Source organism: Scyliorhinus canicula, chromosome 20 (genome assembly GCF_902713615.1).
Source record: "Scyliorhinus canicula chromosome 20, sScyCan1.1, whole genome shotgun sequence".
Taxonomy (NCBI): Eukaryota; Metazoa; Chordata; class Chondrichthyes; order Carcharhiniformes; family Scyliorhinidae; genus Scyliorhinus; species Scyliorhinus canicula.
In genome coordinates, this window is record NC_052165.1 from 12,218,671 (window position 1) to 12,238,770 (window position 20,100).

Genomic DNA, 20,100 nt, shown 5'->3' on the forward strand with positions numbered 1-20,100 from the left:
ATAAGAGTGAGAAAGTGGGAAATATTTATACTGTGGAATGAGAGTGAAAGATGAGTCATAGTCACAGAAACCCAGGGAAAGGGGGTGCTAATAGCCACAGAAACCACGGGAAAGAGTGCTAATGGCAGTCCCCAGAGAGAACAAAAGGCGTGTAAGGCCAAACAGCAGAGAAACTAACATCAGAGGGTAAACTGTGACAGATGTAGGGGGAGGGGAAGCAAAGGGGAGAAAGAGTAAGGAAAGGTGAATAAGATGGGGTGGGGTTAAATATATATAAAGAAAGACAAGAAGAAATGGTAAAAGAAAGGGGATGAAAACAAATGGGTCGAGGTGGGGTAGAGCTAATCATCTGAAGTTGTTGAATTCGATGTTGAGACCGGAAGATGAGATGTTCCTCCTCCAGTTTGGGTTGAGTTTTACTGGAACATTGCAGCAGGCCAAGGGCAGACATGTGGGCATGGAAGCAGGGTCTTGTGTTAAAATGGCAAGCAACGGGTAGGTCAGGGTGCTGAATGCGCACAAACTGAAGGTTCTCAGCAAAGCGATCACCAGTCTGCGCTTGGTCTCTCCGATGTAGTGACGGCCACATTGGGAGCAGCGAATGCAATAGACCAGATTGAATGAGGTGCAAGTGAAACGCTGCTTAACCTGGAATGAGTGTTTTGGGCCTGGGATGTTAAGCATGGAAGAGGTAAAGGGGCAGGTGTTACACCTTCTGCGATTGCATGGGAAGGTGCCATGGGTGATGGGAGAGGAGTTGGGTATGGTGGAGGAGTGGACTAGATTATCTTGGAGGGAATGGTCTCTGTGGAATGCTGACAGAGGGAGTGAAGGGAAGATGTGTTTAGTGGTGGCATCACGCTGGAGTTGGCGAAAATGGCGGAGGATTATGCTTTGCATACTGTGCTTGTGGGATGAAATGCGAGAACGTGGTGGACTCCATCCTTGTTCTGGGAGGGAGGGGAGAGCGAGGGTAGTGGCATGGGAGCCAACCAGAAGTGTTTCTCCTCTGATCAGAGGGGCTTAACTCGCAATCCCTGACCTCTGACTGGGTTGGCAGCATCAAAAACTGTGCCCTCCCCTCTTTTTCAATCATTCTACATCCAGGGTGGGATAGAAGGCCCAGAAGAGTTTGTGCAGGTGAGTCGTTAGGAGTTTTGAAGTCCAATGCTAGCGTGTAGATAATAGTTTTTGGAATATTAATGCTTATTTGGATCATTCTAGAGGGATGAAATATTTGCAAGGGTCTTCTGCAGGAAGGCCATTTCCTTGCCAAAGCTTGTGCAAGCATCAGGTCCGATATGGGGGTTGCATCTTTGGGGGGGGGGGGGGGGCAGCTGCCCACAGGTACTGACCTAGAGTCTACCCTCAGGGTCAAGAGGTGGAAGCCTGGCACGTGTTGCAAGGGAGAAGGGGCAGGAGAAGGTGGCAATATCCAGCAGGCAGAGTACACACTCTGCGATCCAGATGCCTGGACATGACAGAGATACAGTGCCAGAGAGCTCCAACTCCGCAGTGAGTTGTGCCTACTTCCATGGCTGACTAAATTTTTCCAACTAAAAGGACATTGGCTGAATCAACCAAAAATGTCTGTATAGATCAGTTATTAAAAGGCTATCCCACTGCATTTTATCACTTCATACATAAATAATTTGCTATTCATAGCAAAAGAGGATAATAGTGTTATGCCCTGGATTACACTATTGTGCAAGTTGCTACTAACAAAAAGAAAAAAACAAGGCAAAACTCTCATTCTTTGTTCCTTTTATTTAATATTCAAAAACCTGGATGAAGGGCAAAGACAAAGTTAAAAACGATGATCTTGCAAAGTGCGTTGTAATACTTTTGAAAACATTAAATAATATTCCAGCTTTAAAAAAGTGTTGATTTGGAGCTGTTATTTTCAGTTAAATATTTAAACAATTAACTTGTCATAGACTAATGTTTTTCTCCTTTTACAATACATTCACTTGCATGGCTTGTCTGGACAATCACGTAAATTGGATAGGGTGCCTGCCCTAACCAAATGGTTACAAGCATTATACATCACCTGTGTTTGTTTACTATCCAGAAAACAGCCTAACCTGTTTATCAAAACATCGTTGCTTTGATGGCTTGAGTTAGGCGATAGCCAGGAAGCAATTCAAGTGCGCTTACTGTATTCTCATTTTGGTCCCGATGGCAGTCAGGAAGTGACTACCACATCAGGTGTCATGAGGTTCTAAGGCAGCAGTGAAGTACATTGTGCATTGTGCCTACTTGACTAAATTTGTCCAACTAAAAGGACATTGGCTGAATCAAACAAAAATGTCTGTATAGATCAGTTATTAAAAGGCTGTCCCACTGCATTTTATCACTTCATACATAAATAATTAATATAATTGTTGCTTAGGCTCATCATTTTCCCAGCTGGATGCACGGGAGCAGGGCATCTCAAACCTTGGAGAATTTTCCGCAGCCCCTTCCCCTTGCTCTTTATAATTAACAAAGTAATTTTGAGCGACTGACTTTCCAAAGACATTTTAAGTAATGAAAAAGTCACATTTGTTTCCATAAACTGTAAAGAAGTTCGGAGGTTTTACAAATGTCATGAAGCACATTTGAGCCATCATTCATTCATAAGAGATTACTTCAAAACGTTATGCACCCGCCTACAAAAAAGGTATTAGTCCATAGTGCTTTAATCATGTGTTACAGAAAAGGTCTTAAAAATGTGAAATCTTCCTGTGCCATCCTTTTCAGCTGTTATCTGAAAGCTTGAATTACTTTTTAAATGTTACCAGCCACTACGGTGATCATAACACAAATGATAAACCATGTGTGAGCCATTGTAATTATCAAATTGGGTTCTGAGCACAGTAGAGATTGTAGGACAGTAACATGGGTGTACCACATAATTCTAGGGGTTTGACAGTCCAAGACAATTTAGATAGTAAAAGTTGCAACTGATGAAGTATCCCAATAGGCTCACAGAAAAATCTCACCCCTGACCTCACAGACTAAACGTGAAGTGAAGTGAAGTTAGACTGGGGTGAGCACAGTAAGAAGTCTTACAACACCAGGTTAAAATCCAACAGGTTTGTTTCGATTGTTACTATGAAACTGTTATGCATCTCTTAACCTGTTCAAGGGGGAGGCATGGGAGATCATATATAGGGGGATGGCACAGTGGTCAGCACTGCTGCCTCACAGCGCTAGGGACAGGTGTTCAATTCCAGCCTTGAGTGACTGTTCGTGTGGAGTTTGCTCGTTCTCCCAGTGACTGCATGTGCTTCCTCTCACAATCCAAGGATATGTAGTTTGGGTGGATTGGCCATGATAAAATTGCCCCTTAAATGTCCAGGAATGTGCAAGTTAGATTATGGGGATAGGGCAGTGGAGCTGGTTTAGGAAGGGTTCTCTTTCATAGGATCGGTGCAGACCCAGTGGGCCAAATGGCCTCCTTTGGCACTGTAGGAATTTTAATTCTACACTACCCAGCTGGGACAGGACAAGTTGCTCACTCTATCCCTTGTTCTAACACCTTCCCCTTTGATCCCTGATGATTTGTTTTTACCTTCTGAAGGCTATTCCACCCATTTTACTGATCTGTGATATTAGACGAGTTGATATTTTCCATTCAACCCCAACAATCTCTTACTTCTGCCCCATGAGTAAGATTTTGCTTACTCTCTAATGTTATTACCTGTTAAGCTTTTTGATGAACAGGCAGTTTTCACAACTTTTCGCCCAAATAGTATATGTGGTTTTCTTGTAAACCTTTCACAGCAAATAAAGTTCATAGCGTTCATCTTAGAGTCATAGATGTTTACAGCATGGAAACAGACCCTTTGGCCCAGCTTGTCCATGCTGCCCAGTTTCTAACATTAAGCTTGTCCCACTTGCCCACATTTGGCCCATATCCATCTATACCCACCCTGCCCATGTCTGTTTGTTAAAGGAAAAAATTGTACTGGCTTCTACCACTGCCTCTGGCAGCTCATTCCAGATGCTCACCACCCTCTGTGTGAAGAAATTTCCCCTCTGGTCTCTTTTGTGTCTTCCCTTCTCACCTTAAACCTGTGCCCTCGAGTTCTAGACTCCTCTACCTTTGGGAAAAGGGAAAGGCTCCCTTCAAAAAACTCAATCAAATTGGTGAGATATGACTTTCCCCTTACAAAGCCATGCTGACTTTCCCTAATTAGCCCTTGCCTGTCTAAATGGCGATAGATCCTGTTCCTCAGAATATCTTCCAACAATTTACCCACTACAGAAGTAAGGCTAACCGGTCTGTAGTTCCCAGGCTCATCCCTACAGCCCTTCTTAAACAAGGTCACAACATTTGCTACCCTCCAATCTTCAGGCACCTCTCCTGCGGCTGTCGATGATTAAAATATCTCAGCTTTGAGGCCGGCAGTTTCCTCCCTAGCTTCTCACAATATCCTGAGATTCATTGAATCAGGTCCCGGGGTATAGGGCTTTTCCCACAAGCCCTATACTCTTCAAGGGATCCACTTGATCCCACCTGCCTATACATGTCATATGCCTCCTTCTTCCTTTTGACCATGGCCTCAATAATTTAGGGTTAGGGTTATCCAGGGTTCCCTCCTTCTACCAGCCTTACCACCTTGATCATACTGATCACAGCTGCTCCTTCTTATAAGTGACATCCTGATAGGATGATAACACAAATGAATTAAGTGATGCACAGCTTAAACACTGTAAGGTTGCATAATACCACTTCTTTCAGTTACAACAAAATGTTGGTGTTATTTCTGGTGAAAGACCATTGCAAACATGGTTCAAAGTTTGTAAATAAGATCAAGAAGCAGAATGGTGCCAGATATTTTGGTTTACTATAGTGGGTGTCATAGATATACCGATACTGTCAAGCCCCTTATACCTGTACTGGCACGGAGCAACTGTTCAAATGTTAACAAAGGAACTGACTCCTTATCGTGGGGTCAATGTGTTCAAATTGATAAATGTTAAAAATACTTCATTTAGAAGAATACTTAAACGATCCCAGAACTCTTAATACTAAATAAGAAATCATACGTTTTGGCAAAAACAAAATAATAATTACACTGGCAATAAGGAGAAATCAAGTTCTTTTAGTCATGCTTTGTGAAGACGTATGACTACTACTACTAATAATAATCTTTATTATTGTCACAAGTAGGCTTGCATTAACACTGCAATAAAGTTACTGTGAAACTCCCCCAGTTGCCACATTCCAGCGCTTGTTTGGATACACAGAGGGAAAATTCAGAATGTCCAATTCTCCAAACAAGCATGTCTTTCGGGACTTGTGGGAGGAAACGGGAGCACCCAGAGGAAACCTACGCAGACATGTGAAGAACGTGCAAACTCTGCACAGACAATGACCCAAGCGGGAATCGAACCTGGCACCCTTGCGCTGTGAAGCAACACTGCTAACCACTGTGCTACCATGCTGCTTTAGTTCTTTAACTAAAATATATATTTTTCTTTAAAAACTGGTGAGCAAACCTTTTCAAGATCTTCTTTCCCCATTGTCAGGAGTCCTCTGAAAGATATATCATTCTCCTACAGAAAGTAATAATAGAAGGCATTTTAAAAAGTCAGTATATTTTACAGATGCTCTCTTTTAATGACATGGCATCAAACCACCAGTGAGGGACAGTAACATGCGACTATATTATAAAATGCCAATTTAGCAGCTTGTAAAACAATCATTCACCTTTGCATAATCAATTAATTCTAAGTTCTATCTTCTATTATATCCTAATAAACTATGTAATTAGATACTTTAGGTTTAAGAAGCTCTAGCAAACTTTTCACAAATCAACTTCTATATTGGCCTTCCTGGAACTTCTATATCGGCCTTCCTGGGAGTTCTATTATGTAATTGGTAAAATATCTCAAACTTTGATAAGCTATCCCTCATAACAAAATTACTTTTTGCATCAAATTTTAATAATTAGGCTTGCTTGTACTTCAGAACATTTATTAAAAGGTTTGGCATTTATCCAAAATAAATGTAGAAATCACAAAAGGAAATTTAATAGATAGCTCAGCGTTTATACAAAATGCCAATGTTAAAATAAATATGTTCAGTTATCAATAAAATGAACAAACGTACCTCAAATAATCCCTGAAGGTGTTCAAGTTCAAGCCCAGATAGAAACAGTTCTACATCACCAAAGTTTGAAGTTGAACTATACAAAATTGATCAAATATTTTAATATACAGCAGGAAAAAGCACAATGGTTAAAACATCAAACATTATTTACAAAAATCTAAATACCATGGGGTTCTATGTACATATAAGAGCATAAGAAATAGGAACAGGAACAGGCCAATCGGCCCCTCGAGCTTGCTACGCCATTCAATAGGAACTTGGTTGATGAGACATTCCTCACTTTCCTGCCCTTTCCCCGTAATCCTGGATTCCCTTACTGATCAACAATTTGTCTATTTCAGCCTTAAATATACACAAGGACTCCGCCCCCACAGCTCTCTGCGGCAAGAAGTTTCAAAGACTCTCAACCCTCAAGAGAAGAAATACCTCCTCATCTCAGGCTTAAATTGACGCCCCATTATTCTGAGACTATTCCCTTTGGTCCGAGACTCTCCTGTGAGGGGAAGCAGCCTCTCAGAATTTACCCTATCAAGCCCCTTAAGAATCTTATATGTTTCAATGAGATATCACCTCTTGTTCGTCTAAATTCCAATTAATACAGAACCAACATGTTTAACCTTTCTCATAAGACAATCCCTCCATACTGGGATATCCGTTTTAAGTTTCCGTTCATAGATGGTGTCAGGGATTAGGGAAATGACAGCCTCCATATTGACGTCCATTTTAATAGGGTTGCCCATTCAATTTTGGCACTACCCAAAAACGGTGTGACTCACTTTGGACTGATAGCACGTTCAACTTTAATTCATCCGAATGAATTGTTTTAGTTTCATTGTGGTTGTTCTTTTCTTCCACATTAGGAATTTTCTTAGCTGAATCTGTTTTGTTTCTTCCTTTGAACGAGTTATGTGTCTTCCTTTAAGCGTTCTTCTCTGGAGAAGTTACTTTAGTCTAGTAAGCTCTTGCTGTGTGGCCAGTTCTACTACAATTTTTACATTGGCTGTCCATGCTCCAGCAATGAGTCTGTGAATGGCCCGCTTTTGCATAGCGAGACACGCCTGTTGCTGGGTAGAGCTCTGGGCGGCAGCCAGTTTATAGATCCTTGTGGTTTCTCCGAGCTGAGAAGTCTGCTCAGCTGCGAACTCCACTGAAACAGCAATATCTAATATGCTTAGTTGATAACCTTCTTTGAATGGTCTAACTTGTCAAACCACACACTAAACAATCTTTAATTCATAGAATTTACAGTGCTGAAGGAGGCCATTCGGCCCATCAAGTCTGCACCGGCCCTTGGAAAGAGCACCCCACACCCCCACCCCATCTCTGCAATCCAGTAACCCCACTTAACCCCTTTGGACACCAAGGGCAATTTAGCATGGCCAATCCACCTAACCCCCACATCTTTGGACTGTGGGAGAAAACCCACGCATACACGGAGAGTATGTGCAGACTCCACACAGGCAGTGACCCAAGCCAGGAATCGAACCAGGGACGCTGGAGCTGTGAATTATGTCATCTAATGAACTGCCACATTCATAAAAACTCTAAGTCGCATGAGGGTTGCAATGAACTGCTAATATTTTCCTGTTACAACAGATTCCTTCAATGAAATCGAAACCTCTTCCCAATAGTAAATAATGATCTTCTAGTATTTTCACCAGTTCTTCATGTCTTATCTCCGGAGACCCCTGGCTGAGCAAAGCTTCTTAGCAAATTAAAAGTTTTGCATCCGATTGTACTTAAGGACTTTAATTTCTTCTGATATTTTGTTGGCTAAAATGGAACATCTCTGCATATGCTTTCCAGTTCTCCAAGTCTTCACTAAAAGAGCCCATTAAGCCAAAATTTCCCACCATTTTTCACAGTATCGGAATGCTCTCCCCTTCGCTTAATTCAGTGGTCTAGTTAATTTAAGATGGATTACCAATTTGTAACAGCTTTAACTTTCATCAGCGTTAACTTCCATGCGAGTTGTGATCAGCTTTTGTTCTCTTCCCGCTCTACCTCCCTGTCATACTCAGCCGCAATTGGTGAGCCCCGCAGCCTGACTCCTCGGATTGCTGGTTTAAAATCAGTACGGGCCTTTCCTTTGCATTTTCTGGCCCCAAACCTTGCCAGTTCCAATGCCAGCGATTTCAGACCTTATGTTTATCTGTTGATTGGTTGTTCTGATGACGCTGCTCCACTCCAACGCTTTTCGAAAAAAAAATGATTTTCTTTGTTCTGATCTGTCCCTCGTCGGCAGTTTTCTTTTTGTGAACTGCCATGTCTTTAGGCAAACATTACCAAAGGAGTAGATTGCCGTTGCACGAGGGCTTGATGCAAGATTAACAGAGGTTTATTGAGACGTTCTTCACTGTACAAGGTTTGGCACTGGACTGCCCAAAAGCCCACACAATAGCTGATGGTGTCACCCATGTCACGTGGCTTGGATCTTAAAGAGAAATTGCACACAACTTCAATGCACATAACTTAATTAACCCACTTCTATAACACAGGGCTGGAAGTGAAGGTTCACCAGACTGATTCCTGGGATGGCAGGATTGTCTGAGGAGGTGATTGGGCCGACTAGGGCTGCATTTGCTGGAGTTCAAAAGAATGAGAGGGGGGCTGCATTGAAATATTTAAAGTTCTGGCAGAGCTGGACATACTGGATGCAGGGATGATGCTTCCCCTGGCTCGGGGGGGGGGGGGGGGGGGGGGGGGGGGGGGGGGGGGGGGGGGGGGGGGGGGTCTAGAATATAGTCTCAGGATACAAGGTAGGTCATTCAGGTGTGAGTCGAGGAGAAACCTCTTCACTAAGAGTGGTGAACCTGTGGAATTTCCTACAACAGAAGGCTGTAGAGGCGAAGTCACTGATTAAGAAGCAAATAGATACATTTCTAGACTCTAAAGTCATCAAGGAGTACGGGAGGAGAAAGTGGGACTACGGCATTGAGAAAGAGAATTGAAATGATCATATTGAATGTCAGAACAGGGTCAAAGAGTGGAATGATTTATCTCTGCTCCTATTTTCTATGTTTCTATATTAAAAACTGTGGCAACAAGAGGTCAGAGCTAGGAATCATGTGATGAGTAACTTGCATCCTGACTCCTCAAAGTCTGTCTACCATCTACAAGACAGGGGTGTGATGGAATAATCTCCACTTGCCTGCACGAGTGCAGCTCCAACAACGCACATGAAGCTCAACACCATCCAAGACAAAGCAGCCCACTTGATTGCCACCCTATCCAAAAACATTTAATCCCTCCACCATCTCTGCACAGTGGTAGCACTGTAAACCATCTACAAGATGCACTGCAGGAGCTCACCAATGCTCCTTAGATAGCACATCCCAAACCGGCGACCTCTATCACCTAGGAGGACAAAGGCAGCAGATGCATGGGGACACCACCACCACCCTTCCTTGGGGAACGTGCCTGTAACTACTGCATAATTCATGACTTAATCGAGGTTAAAATGGACTAAGATAGTAATTCCCTTTATATTCAGTAGTTATCATCTAGACCCATTTCCATCCAACAATTTCTTCTCGCTCTGATTTAAGCTGACCAATATTTAGTCTGTCACAACACCCTCGGCTAGTGCACGGTCAATTCCACACCCACTTGACCCAGAGTCACAACACAAGTGAAATTAGATGTTATTTTAAATACCCGAGGTCTTTAGCTGAGCCCAATAAACTTAAGTCACCAGGTTTGCAACTTTACACACACACACACACACACACACACACACACACACACACACACACACACAAGGATGGCTTCCAGTTAATGTCTTTCTGACATTAAAGCTTTCACTTCGGTACTTCTTCCTTCTAGGCTTGAGAAGGTTTTTCTTTGGCAAAGTTGTCTACTTTCTCTGTAGATTCAGGATTAGTTCAAGCTTACAGCAAAGATATCCCAAGAATTCACGGGTTTTAAAACAACAAAACAGTTCTGTACTTCAGCAGCGGGCAAAGAGAGACTGTTCCTTTCACTTTTGGAGGTCCAAACACTGACACAAAGTTCTCTGAGAAAGCATCACGCAGGAACTAATCACTAACTGTTGTCAGGCAGAACACTGTCCCTCGACAACCCACCAGTTGCTAGCCAACCAATCGAACGAACTTCCTACAAAGCTGGTTCCTCAGATTCACCCGGTGCTGACGAGTCTGTTTCTCCTCTCCACAATAAAAACCTAGGAACACAACTTCCTGACAAGCAAGCTGCTTCAGTGCGAGTCCTCTGCTTAAAGGCACTTTCCGAATATGGGTCCATGGACCAAAAGTAATAAAAGAAAATAGGAAATAAACAGGAAGGACTCTTACAAGCCATTACCATAATTTGTTGCTCTTTCCTATATTAGAATTATTTACGAAGTATTTGAAAATCGCCTCCTCTTTAGATACATTCTGCAGTTTTCCCAATAAAGATGAATTTGAAGTCACTGTGAGTAACGATGATAACTGGAGGGAGAAAGAAACCTTATAAAGTGTTTTGTTTAATTGTAGTGAATCAAACAGTGATCTTTATTATACATCATTTGTTATTAGTGGGTCCACACATCCATCTCCAAACAACTAATTTAAAATTTGAAAATTAAGCATGTTTAAATTTGTAATAAACTATTTTGGCAAAAATAAAGCCTATTACACTAGTTTACATATTTCATGCCTGCTAATCAGCACAGACAACAACAAATCGAATACATTGCAAAAGCGTATTGTGCTTTTTGTTTTGCTTTCTCTAACGCAAGCATTACTGGTATGGGCGGCACAGCAACACAGGGTAGCACTGCTGCCTCACAGTGCCAAGGACCGGGGTTCAATTCCGGTCTCGGGTGTGTGCTGAGCTTGCGCGTTCTCCCCATGTCTGCGTGGGTTTCCTCCCTCAGTCCAAAGATGTGCAGATTGGGTGGATTGACCATGCTAAATTGCCCCCTACTGCCTAGGGATGTCCAGACTAAGTTGTGCAAGGGTTATAGGGCGGGGGAGTAGGCCAAGGTTGGTCCTCTTACAGAGGGTCGGTGCAGACTTGATGGGCCGAATGGCCTCCTTCCGCACCGAAGCAGAACGTACGGATTATTTGGTTGCACAACAGAACTTTCAACTAGAAATTTTAATTACCCGTGCCGAACACAATCAGTCAGGCATCAGTAGCTCAAATTGGGCAGCCACTGCACATCCATCAATTTACTTTTATTTTGGGGTAATGGATTTGGTTTGATCTGATATTTTGCCCATACAAAGTGACTTTCGATTGCTTAACTGATTACTGCTCTTCTAGAACCAATTTTATTCTTCAATTGGTTCTTACAATCCAATATGAAATATTATAGAGAGCGCTAATAGTACTGCTACTTCACTAGTAAAGTCAGCTGACACAAATTCAACTCCTATTATTCCTGTTTGCATTCTTGGTGCTTACCTGTGAATGAAGATTTTTCTTGGCAATATTAGCTGCCATCTCTCCATTTTTGGTCTTCAATGTTTTATCAGCTCCTAACTCAATTAATTTCAGCACTGCACTTTGGTGGCCTTGACTTGATGCCCATGTCAGCGCCTAAATGTTATGGGAAAGAAAAGGCTATTTTCAGAGGCTGCACAAAATTTTCCAAGCCATTATAATCTTTAGATTAAACAACTGCAGCTATCATACCTATAATATACTTTCACAAAGTAGCCAAAAAATCCTATCAAGGAATGGGATGCAACAATAAAATTATTCCCTCTGTAAAATTAATCCACAGACTGTAATGTTTCCATAACCTGGTAATGCTCGAGCCATAGCTTAGCCACACCTGCCCCGCCCGAAGCAAAATGTGTTTAGAATGAGGTAACTTAAAATTGGCTTTTGTTACAATGCAGTCATGCATAGGGTCGAGTTACTTTCAATCAAAGGTATTTTTCAAATTTTATTGCAAACAATGAAACTTGACTGGAGGTGCATACTGTATAGCCATTTTCATCCTGGATATTTATTTCTGCACCTTGAGCCACCAGCAGTGCAATGGTCTGAGTATGGCCTTCTCTAGCTGCGTACATCAGTGGGCTCATCTGATTTCTGAAAGGAGAATAAAACCTGTCATCAAAATGCACGTTTCTGAAACATTAAAATCACCACAGATGCACTTAATTTTAAAAATGTACATTTAACGCAGAACCGCACTTGTACATGTGAATCATTTAAAACTCAATGTGCCATCACTAATCACTCACTAAGAATGATTCAGCCATCGTATTTCTTGGAGAATTAATAATAACCTCTATTGTCACAAGTAGGCTTACATTAACACTGCAATGAAGTTACTGTGAAAAGCACCTAGTTGCCACACTCCGGCCCCTTCGGGTACACAGAGGGAGAATTCAGAATGTCCAATTCACCTAACAAGCACGTCTTTCGGGATTTGTGGGAGGAAACCAGAGCACCCGGAGGAAACCTACACAAATACGGGGAGAACGTGCAGACTCCACACAGACAGTGACCCAAGCTGGGATTCGAACCTAGGACCCTGGCACTGTGAAGCGACAGTGCTAACCACTGTGGTACCGTGCTGCCCAAGAGAGAGATGCGATTTGCAAAGTGGTTTTACTTCTTCTAACTGTTTCTGGGTAACACTTCTTTTAACACAGTCAGCAACCATCTGAAGTTTGTGACTTAAATCACAAGTTCCCAATGCTCATCGTAAGTTTGAATTTGCCCTTCCCGAGTAATTAAAACATGGTACAGCACAGCAGTTTAATACAACATAATGCAGGCAAAAAAGATCGATCCGAATTAAGAAAGTAAATCTCCATTTAATTTAGATTTGTTTTCCCAATAGATTACTCCATTGGTTCCCAATATCGTGCCACTCTGCCAACCTTAATGTTTTCTTCAATCAAACTAACATTTTACCCCGGCCATACAATCAGCTCACAAAAATGTACAAGAGCTAATAGTAAATTCTGTAGTGTTTAAGCTTAGGATAGTCAACACCTCTGTAAACAAAAATATGGTTAGTTACATGTAACTGAACTAAAGCCACAGATTGTTCTGTAATCAGCAGTGTGAGCCTGTGTTCAAGTGAACGACAATGAAAGATAAAATTGGCATAAAACTTTAATAATAGAAATGAAAAGTGGGCCATTCTCCAGGTAGCTGAACTGGTTAAAGCAATGAGTACCGAGGTCAGGCTGAACCAGTTAGCTGAACTCAGCAAGGATGGTGAAAGAAGCCACTATCAGCATCAGCACCCCCGAGTTACAGAAGCTCAACTTTTATTGGAAGTCCACATGTATGAGCATTGAGTGGGATTAGGATCAAGCTTTCAACAGCACGGTAGCACAAGGGCAGCATGGTAGCACAGCGATTAGCACTGGGGCTTCACAGCGCCAGGGTCCCAGGTTCGATTCCCTTCTGGGTCACTGTCTGGGCAGAGTCTGCACATTCTCCTTGTGTCTCCGTGGGTTTCCTCCGGGTGTTCCAGTTTCCTCCCACAGTCCAAAGATGTGCAGGTTAGGTGGATTGACCATGATAAATTGCCCTTAGTGACCAAAAAAGGTTAGGAGGGGTTATTGGGTTACCGGGATAGGGTGGAAGTGAGGGCTTAAGTGGGTCGGTGCAGACTTGATGGGCCGAATGGCCTCCTTCTGCACTGTATGTTGTATGTCTATGTTCTAACAGTTAACGTGAGGTTTGGAATAAAATGTACCCGCTCTTAGAATCAGAGGAACATTAACAGTAGCTCTGAAGTCAACTCAGCCTGATAGAACTCTGAAAATTGTGTATAAGTGAACAGCGGCACCCAAAGAGTTTATGAAAGTAGTGATCATGAGAGAACCCACAATGGCAATGGTGTTGCCAGATTTGATTTTGTATGTTCACTGGTTGAAAGGTTCCCGAATACCCAAATGACTGAGGCAAGAATGCTTATTTGTAAGACACGGTCGGTGAAAGGGTAACCATGGTCCAAAACTGTTTTGAAATGTTCAAATCATGAGGTCCATTCAGTACAGTACTATGACGTCTTAAATGTTTCTACCACCAGAGGTCCTCTCTGAGCTTTTATGGGCATGCTTTTGTTTCTGTAGTACTTTAAAACTATTTGAAAGCTAGTTATTATCACTTCAGAAATCCTATCTCCTATAACCTTCCTTTTAGAGAACCAAAACAATTTTGCACAAAAGGAAATATGCAGATATCAAATAAAGCAGGAGGACATTAATAAGTTTGGTTTGTGAAAACGAGGAGAGGGAATATACAGATATAAAGTTGTTTGCAAAATTAGCAAACTTCAAAATTAGAGATTAATATAACTAAAACACCCACAGAATACCAGCTAATAGGACAGACTCAGCCCACTCACTCCTTTAAAAAAGGCTGTTTAGCAAGGATTGAAGGTTGCAAAATAAAGAAGGGACCTATAATTGAATATTATGCAAAGAGTTGATTCAGTGAAGTAACTGGTTAGCGTTGCATGTGTCAGGGCAACATGGTGGCACAGTGGTTAGCACTGCAGCCTCACGGTACCGAGGACCCAGGTCATTCCCGGCCCCGGGTCACTGTCTGTGTGGAGTTTGCACATTCTCCCCCTGTCTGCGTAGGTCTCACCCCCAGAACCCAAAGATGTGCAGGGTAGGTGGATTGGCCACGTTAAATTGTCCCATGATTGGAATTTTTTTTAAAAAAGAGTTGCATGTGTGAATGACCAAGATTAAATGGCAACAAATGAAGGAGTAATTTACCTCGACGCAGAAGGTCCTGAAGGGGCTTTCCCCAGCACCACAGCCTCGACACCCATTCCAAACAATGACTAAATATGTGGGATTGTTATGATAAGAATACCTAACACATTGATTTTAACCAAATCTTTTTAAAATTCCCAACATGTTTATATGGGCTGTTTCAGCCTTGTTCTTACCCCTGCTTTTGAATTGTAGATTTCTCCCGAAAGACTATGATTTCCTATCCATGGATATCTCCATGGAGGGTCTAAACATTCCAGGAGGGGAAGACTCTCACAAAGTTGTCAGATACATGGCCAAGGTGACGTGACCGCAAATGTCAAGCCTGGTATTTGGACACAGGCCCCAAAGCTGCATGAAATTCAAGTGTGTTATCAGCTGAAACGACCAGGCTATCCCAGTGATATTCAACAAAGTTTTGTAAGAATGAGGAATTATAGAGAGCAAGTATCCTGCTTAATTTCCTTGCTTTCATCATCTTAATTCTCTCTGCCGCAGCCATCTAAAAATTTGCTTCTAGATCGATGGTAACACCATGCCGAGTTTCATAATTAGAAAAGGACAGAAATCTTGGAGCAGGATTGAACACTTCCTTCGTCCCGTTCCACAATGCAATAAAGTAAATGTTCATACCTGCTCAAGGTATTTGGATTTGCATTTCTGGACAACAGCAACTCTGTACACTTCGCCACTTTTTCTTCTGCCTCGTTACTAGCACAGGCAGCCATCAATACTGTATACTGATCTACAGAATTTATAAAAAACACAAAATATTTTACTGTAAAAAGGGAAACCAAGAGTAAATATAAAAAATATGAAATGTAAAGCTGGAAAGGAATATTGTTAAACATTTTGATGCAGATAATTAAGCTAGCTCTACCTGTTATTTGCACCAATATTAATTAATGATTAAATTTGAATCTTCAAGCAAAATATATACTGCTGCATTTAAAAAAAATATAAATTTAGTGTACCCAATTCATATTTTTATTCCAATTAAGGGGCAATTTCGCATGGCCAATCCACCTACCTTGCACATCTTTTGGGTTGTGGGGGTGAAACCCACGCAAACACGGGGAGAACATACAAACTCCACATGGAAAGTGACCCAGAGCCGGGATCGAACCTGGGACCTCGGCGCCGTGAGGCCGCAGTGCTAACCCACTGCACCACCGTGTTGCCCTAGTGCATTTTTATTGACTAAATGTGATATTGACGTGTTAAAGAATTAAACAGTTTAGGTGTGATGAAACACAGCGATTTAGGCACCCCCCTGACAAATTCAATATGCAACATACTGTTAAATCAAAACTATTAGACCTGTTTGGCAAGTTTTAGTTGATGTAGCTAAATATAAAAAAAGCTAATTTAAAAAATATATTGCCATTTTACGTAGGAAAGGCAGTCTGGCTACTTAGAGCAAGTAGCTTTCAGTTCACGATATAAAATACATTTAACAATCCATGTAAATATTTGGCAGGATTCACAGAATGAATGCATGAATTGTGCACAGTTATTTTTGTTAAAGTAGCCGAGGTGGAATTTTGACGCATGTACAATAATTGCTTCCTTTCGCAGCCTCAAGCACCGATTACCCTCTTGAACGTACCCGTAACCATCTGCTCACTACATGCAACGTCTTTCAGCTCAGCAACTACAAATTACATGAATCCACTTGTGTTCACAGATGTGGCCAATTTAAAAAGCAGAATTTACAAGTGGAAACATATACAACGGAACAAAGCAGCTCCGAGATTTTACACAAACCTACGTCATAGCCATTCAGAAAATTAAATAGGCAACAGAGTTTGTGAATTCTTGGTTTGGGGTTCTTTCCAGTTTTCTGTTCAAATTGCAGCAACATTCACCCACATAATAAGCTTTATAATAATCTTAATTGTAATAATAATCTATTATTGTCACAAGTAGCCTTACATTAACACTGCAATGAAGTTACTGTGAAAAGCCCCTAGTCGTCACATTCCGGCGCCTGTTCGGGTACACAGAGGCAGAATTCAAAATGTCCAATTCACCTAACAGCACGTCTTTCAGGACCTGTGGGAGGAAACCGGAGGAAACACACGCAGACACGGGGAGAGCGTGCAGACTCCACACAGTGACCCAAGCCGGGAATTGAACCTGGGACCCTGGTGCTGTGAAGCAACAGTACCGTGCCGCCCCTCAGAAAAACTCCGTGAGCCTATTCCATTACTCACCATTGTCACGTCTCAAAGTTGTCAACAGCTAAAGCTCTGAAAAATACTCAACTTTGAGATCTTGCCCCAACTCATTTCTAAAGATCAAAATCATTAAACATATATTCTCAAAATTACTTCCTCACATCCTGTAAAAAAATTCAGAAATGGACAATGTAAAATAGGTTCACTCGCATGGCGATGGAAAATTGAATCATTGTATGATAAGGTCACAGGTGTAGAATTTCCCTTTCTCCAAGCGAATTATAAGGGAACAGAAGGAATAGTTTCACAATGCTACAAGTAGTTGATTGTTTTCACAGCACCGTTCCTGTTACTCCACAAAAATCCACTGGGAGATAGACAAGTTTAAAGAAACAGAATATATTGTACATCATCATCAGCTCCAAAACAGATTAATTAGAAGCTTAATTTTCACTATACAAAATGCAAAAATGACAGATTTAAAAGATAAGCGAATAATAAAGGATCTCGTTTAATAAAAGCAAAATACTGCAGATGCTGGAAATCTGAAATTAAAAACAGAAAATTCTGGAAAAACTGAGCAGGCCTAACAGCGTCTGTGGAGAGAGAATCAAAGTTAACGTTTTGAGACTGTATGACTTCTTCAGAGCAGTGATCTTATTTGTTTGGAGAATATGGGCTCAATTTAACGGAAACATTTTGAAGTGTCATTTTGGGTTTGATTGGCCGCGTTGGTGAGATCACGGCCCGTATTTAACGGCACTTTGTGCTAGGGATGAGCCTCCACGAGCTTCTCGGCATCACTGGGTGACTGGCTAACTGATTTGCCAGACCTGCGCCTCACCACTAACCAGCGGGAGCTGCTTTTGAGCGCACCCTCACCACTCACTCCCAGTCAACACACAAGCATGGCAACACACAGTCCTGCTTTGGGAATACCAACCTGGCCTGGCACCCAGATGCTGTGAATGCAAGAGATGACATGCTGTTCCCCTGAGGGAGTCAGAGGACCAGCAGCAGAGTCACCAATACCGCCTGGGAGACAGTGGCAGCAACTGTCAGAGTGGACAGCATGACCAGGAGGGCCGCCGTCCAATGTAGGAAGGAGACCAATGACCTCCATCGAGCTACAAGGGTAAATTACCAACCCTCTTCTGGCATCAGTTCTGGCTGCCGCCCCTCAAATCCCCAATCCCCCAAATCACTGGCTGAGACCTCGTATCCTCCCCACATCCAATCTTCGTTTTTGCTCCTCAGAACCCACTGACAGCCCCTTTGTGCCCAAATGCAGTACCCACACATGCCACCTGCTATAGGCTCCCCATCCTCCGCGACCCATCAAGCGTGCGGCTCACAATGCCCTCTCTTTATCTCTGCAGGAGAAGATAGCCCATAATATGCGGGAAAGGGTCAAGATGGGGGGCAGAGTACCAGAGATTAGAGTCCTTCCCCCCCTGAGGAACGGGCCCGGGAGATCGCGGGGATGCCCGAGGAGAGAGCAGTCACCAATAGCGGGGTTGGCTGCAGTGGTGAGGATCCGCTGCCCCTTCACCCAAATGGCCTGACGCAAGTGAGCTGTTCATATCAGACAAAACGATCCTTCCCTCTCACTGACTATATGTCCATTGATTCACAGGATCTCCTGATCTACACACTTACCCTGTGGTCGCGAGGATATCCCCAGTGTTGAAACCCAAATTTTGAGTGTTTGATTGTTGACTGCTGTCTCTATGGTGCTGACACTCTCGAGGCCAGGTAAACTCAGGCTCCAAAGCTTGATTGAAATACGATGCAATAATCATTCTCTAGGACATGGCACGTGTACCCATGAGAAACCGCTTCAGAATATTTTGTTTATTAAATGGTTAACAGTACAAGATTTGAAAGTCAATTGCATAACAATCCACATATAAAACTAACCACTGAACAACAAGGAAATGTCGCCGTTCCATATTGATACCAATACAAAGCTATATCAGCCCATTTTCACAAAGAAAACAAACACACGGTATCACCCCTCGCAGGTTCCTCAACAGAAACCGAGGGTAAGTCCAAGAATGTGTCATCATGTCCACAACTTTGTCCTATATATGGGCCAGGATTCTCCAACCCTGCGCCGGGTTGGGGAACCCACGGGGGGGGGGGGGGGGGGGGGGAGATGATGTGAATCCTGCCCCGCCGCTGGATTCCCTATTCTCCGGCCCCTGTAGGGCTCCGCCATATTGCCCGTGCGGAGAAGGGAACCACCACCCCCGCTCCTCCCCCCCCCCCCCCCCCCGCATGCGCGGAATACGCCGGCCGGTCCACGCATGCACGAGATCATGCCGGCCGTTCCGCGCATGCGCGAACTTGCGTTGGCCCTCCGCCGCCGGCTGTAGCGGGGAGGACGACTCCAGCGACAACCTAGCCCCCTAGAAAGGTGAGAATTCCTTTGGGGGGGCGGCCGTTGACGCCGGAGTCGTTGCCAGCAGTTTAACACCAGCGTGGGGACATAGACCCATTTTCTTTTTTTTTTTCTAAATGATTTTTATTCAAATTTTTCAACGACAAATTTTCTCCCGACAATAAAGTAAACACGGTGTAAAGATAAACAGAAAGAAGAACCCCCCCCATACAAACCAGTAAATTAATAACAATACAAAAAGAAGAAAATAGCAAACACACCGTCACAAGAACAAACCCCCTTAACAGACTCCGAACCCCCCCCCCCGCGTTGCTGCTAAGCTTGACCACCCTCTAACCTTCCACCAGAAACTCGAGAAAGGGCTGCCACCGCCGGAAGAACCCTTGTACCGACCCCCTCAGGGCAAACTTGACCTTCTCCAGCCTGATGAACCCGGCCATGTCATTAATCCAGGCCTCCGGGCTCGGGGGCTTTGCGTCCCTCCACTGTAAGAGAATCCTACGCCGGGCTACTAGAGACGCAAAGGCCAGGGTACCGACCTCTCTCGCCTCCTGCACTCCCGGCTCCGATGCTATCCCAAAGATCGCGAGCCCCCAGCCCGGCTCCACCCTGGAGCCGACCACCTTGGACAAAGTCCCCGCCACCCCCTTCCAAAACCACTCCAACGCCAGACAAGCCAAGAACATGTGGGTGTGGTTCGGC

The 20,100-nt window shown here is 43.2% G+C and overlaps 1 protein-coding gene across 2 annotated transcripts in view; it reads right to left on the reverse strand.

Moving 5' to 3' along the window:
* The window catches only part of asz1 (ankyrin repeat, SAM and basic leucine zipper domain containing 1), a 96,869-nt gene that overhangs the window by 40,547 nt on the left and 36,222 nt on the right, over positions 1-20,100 (reverse strand). For both annotated transcript variants that reach the window (XM_038780835.1, XM_038780834.1), the window contains exons 3-8: positions 15,448-15,559; positions 12,040-12,151; positions 11,516-11,650; positions 10,427-10,554; positions 6,104-6,179; positions 5,491-5,547 (exon numbers count right to left, since the gene is read on the reverse strand). In XM_038780835.1, the coding sequence (XP_038636763.1) occupies positions 5,491-5,547; positions 6,104-6,179; positions 10,427-10,554; positions 11,516-11,650; positions 12,040-12,151; positions 15,448-15,559 (620 nt within the window). The remainder of the gene's footprint in view (positions 1-5,490; positions 5,548-6,103; positions 6,180-10,426; positions 10,555-11,515; positions 11,651-12,039; positions 12,152-15,447; positions 15,560-20,100) is intronic.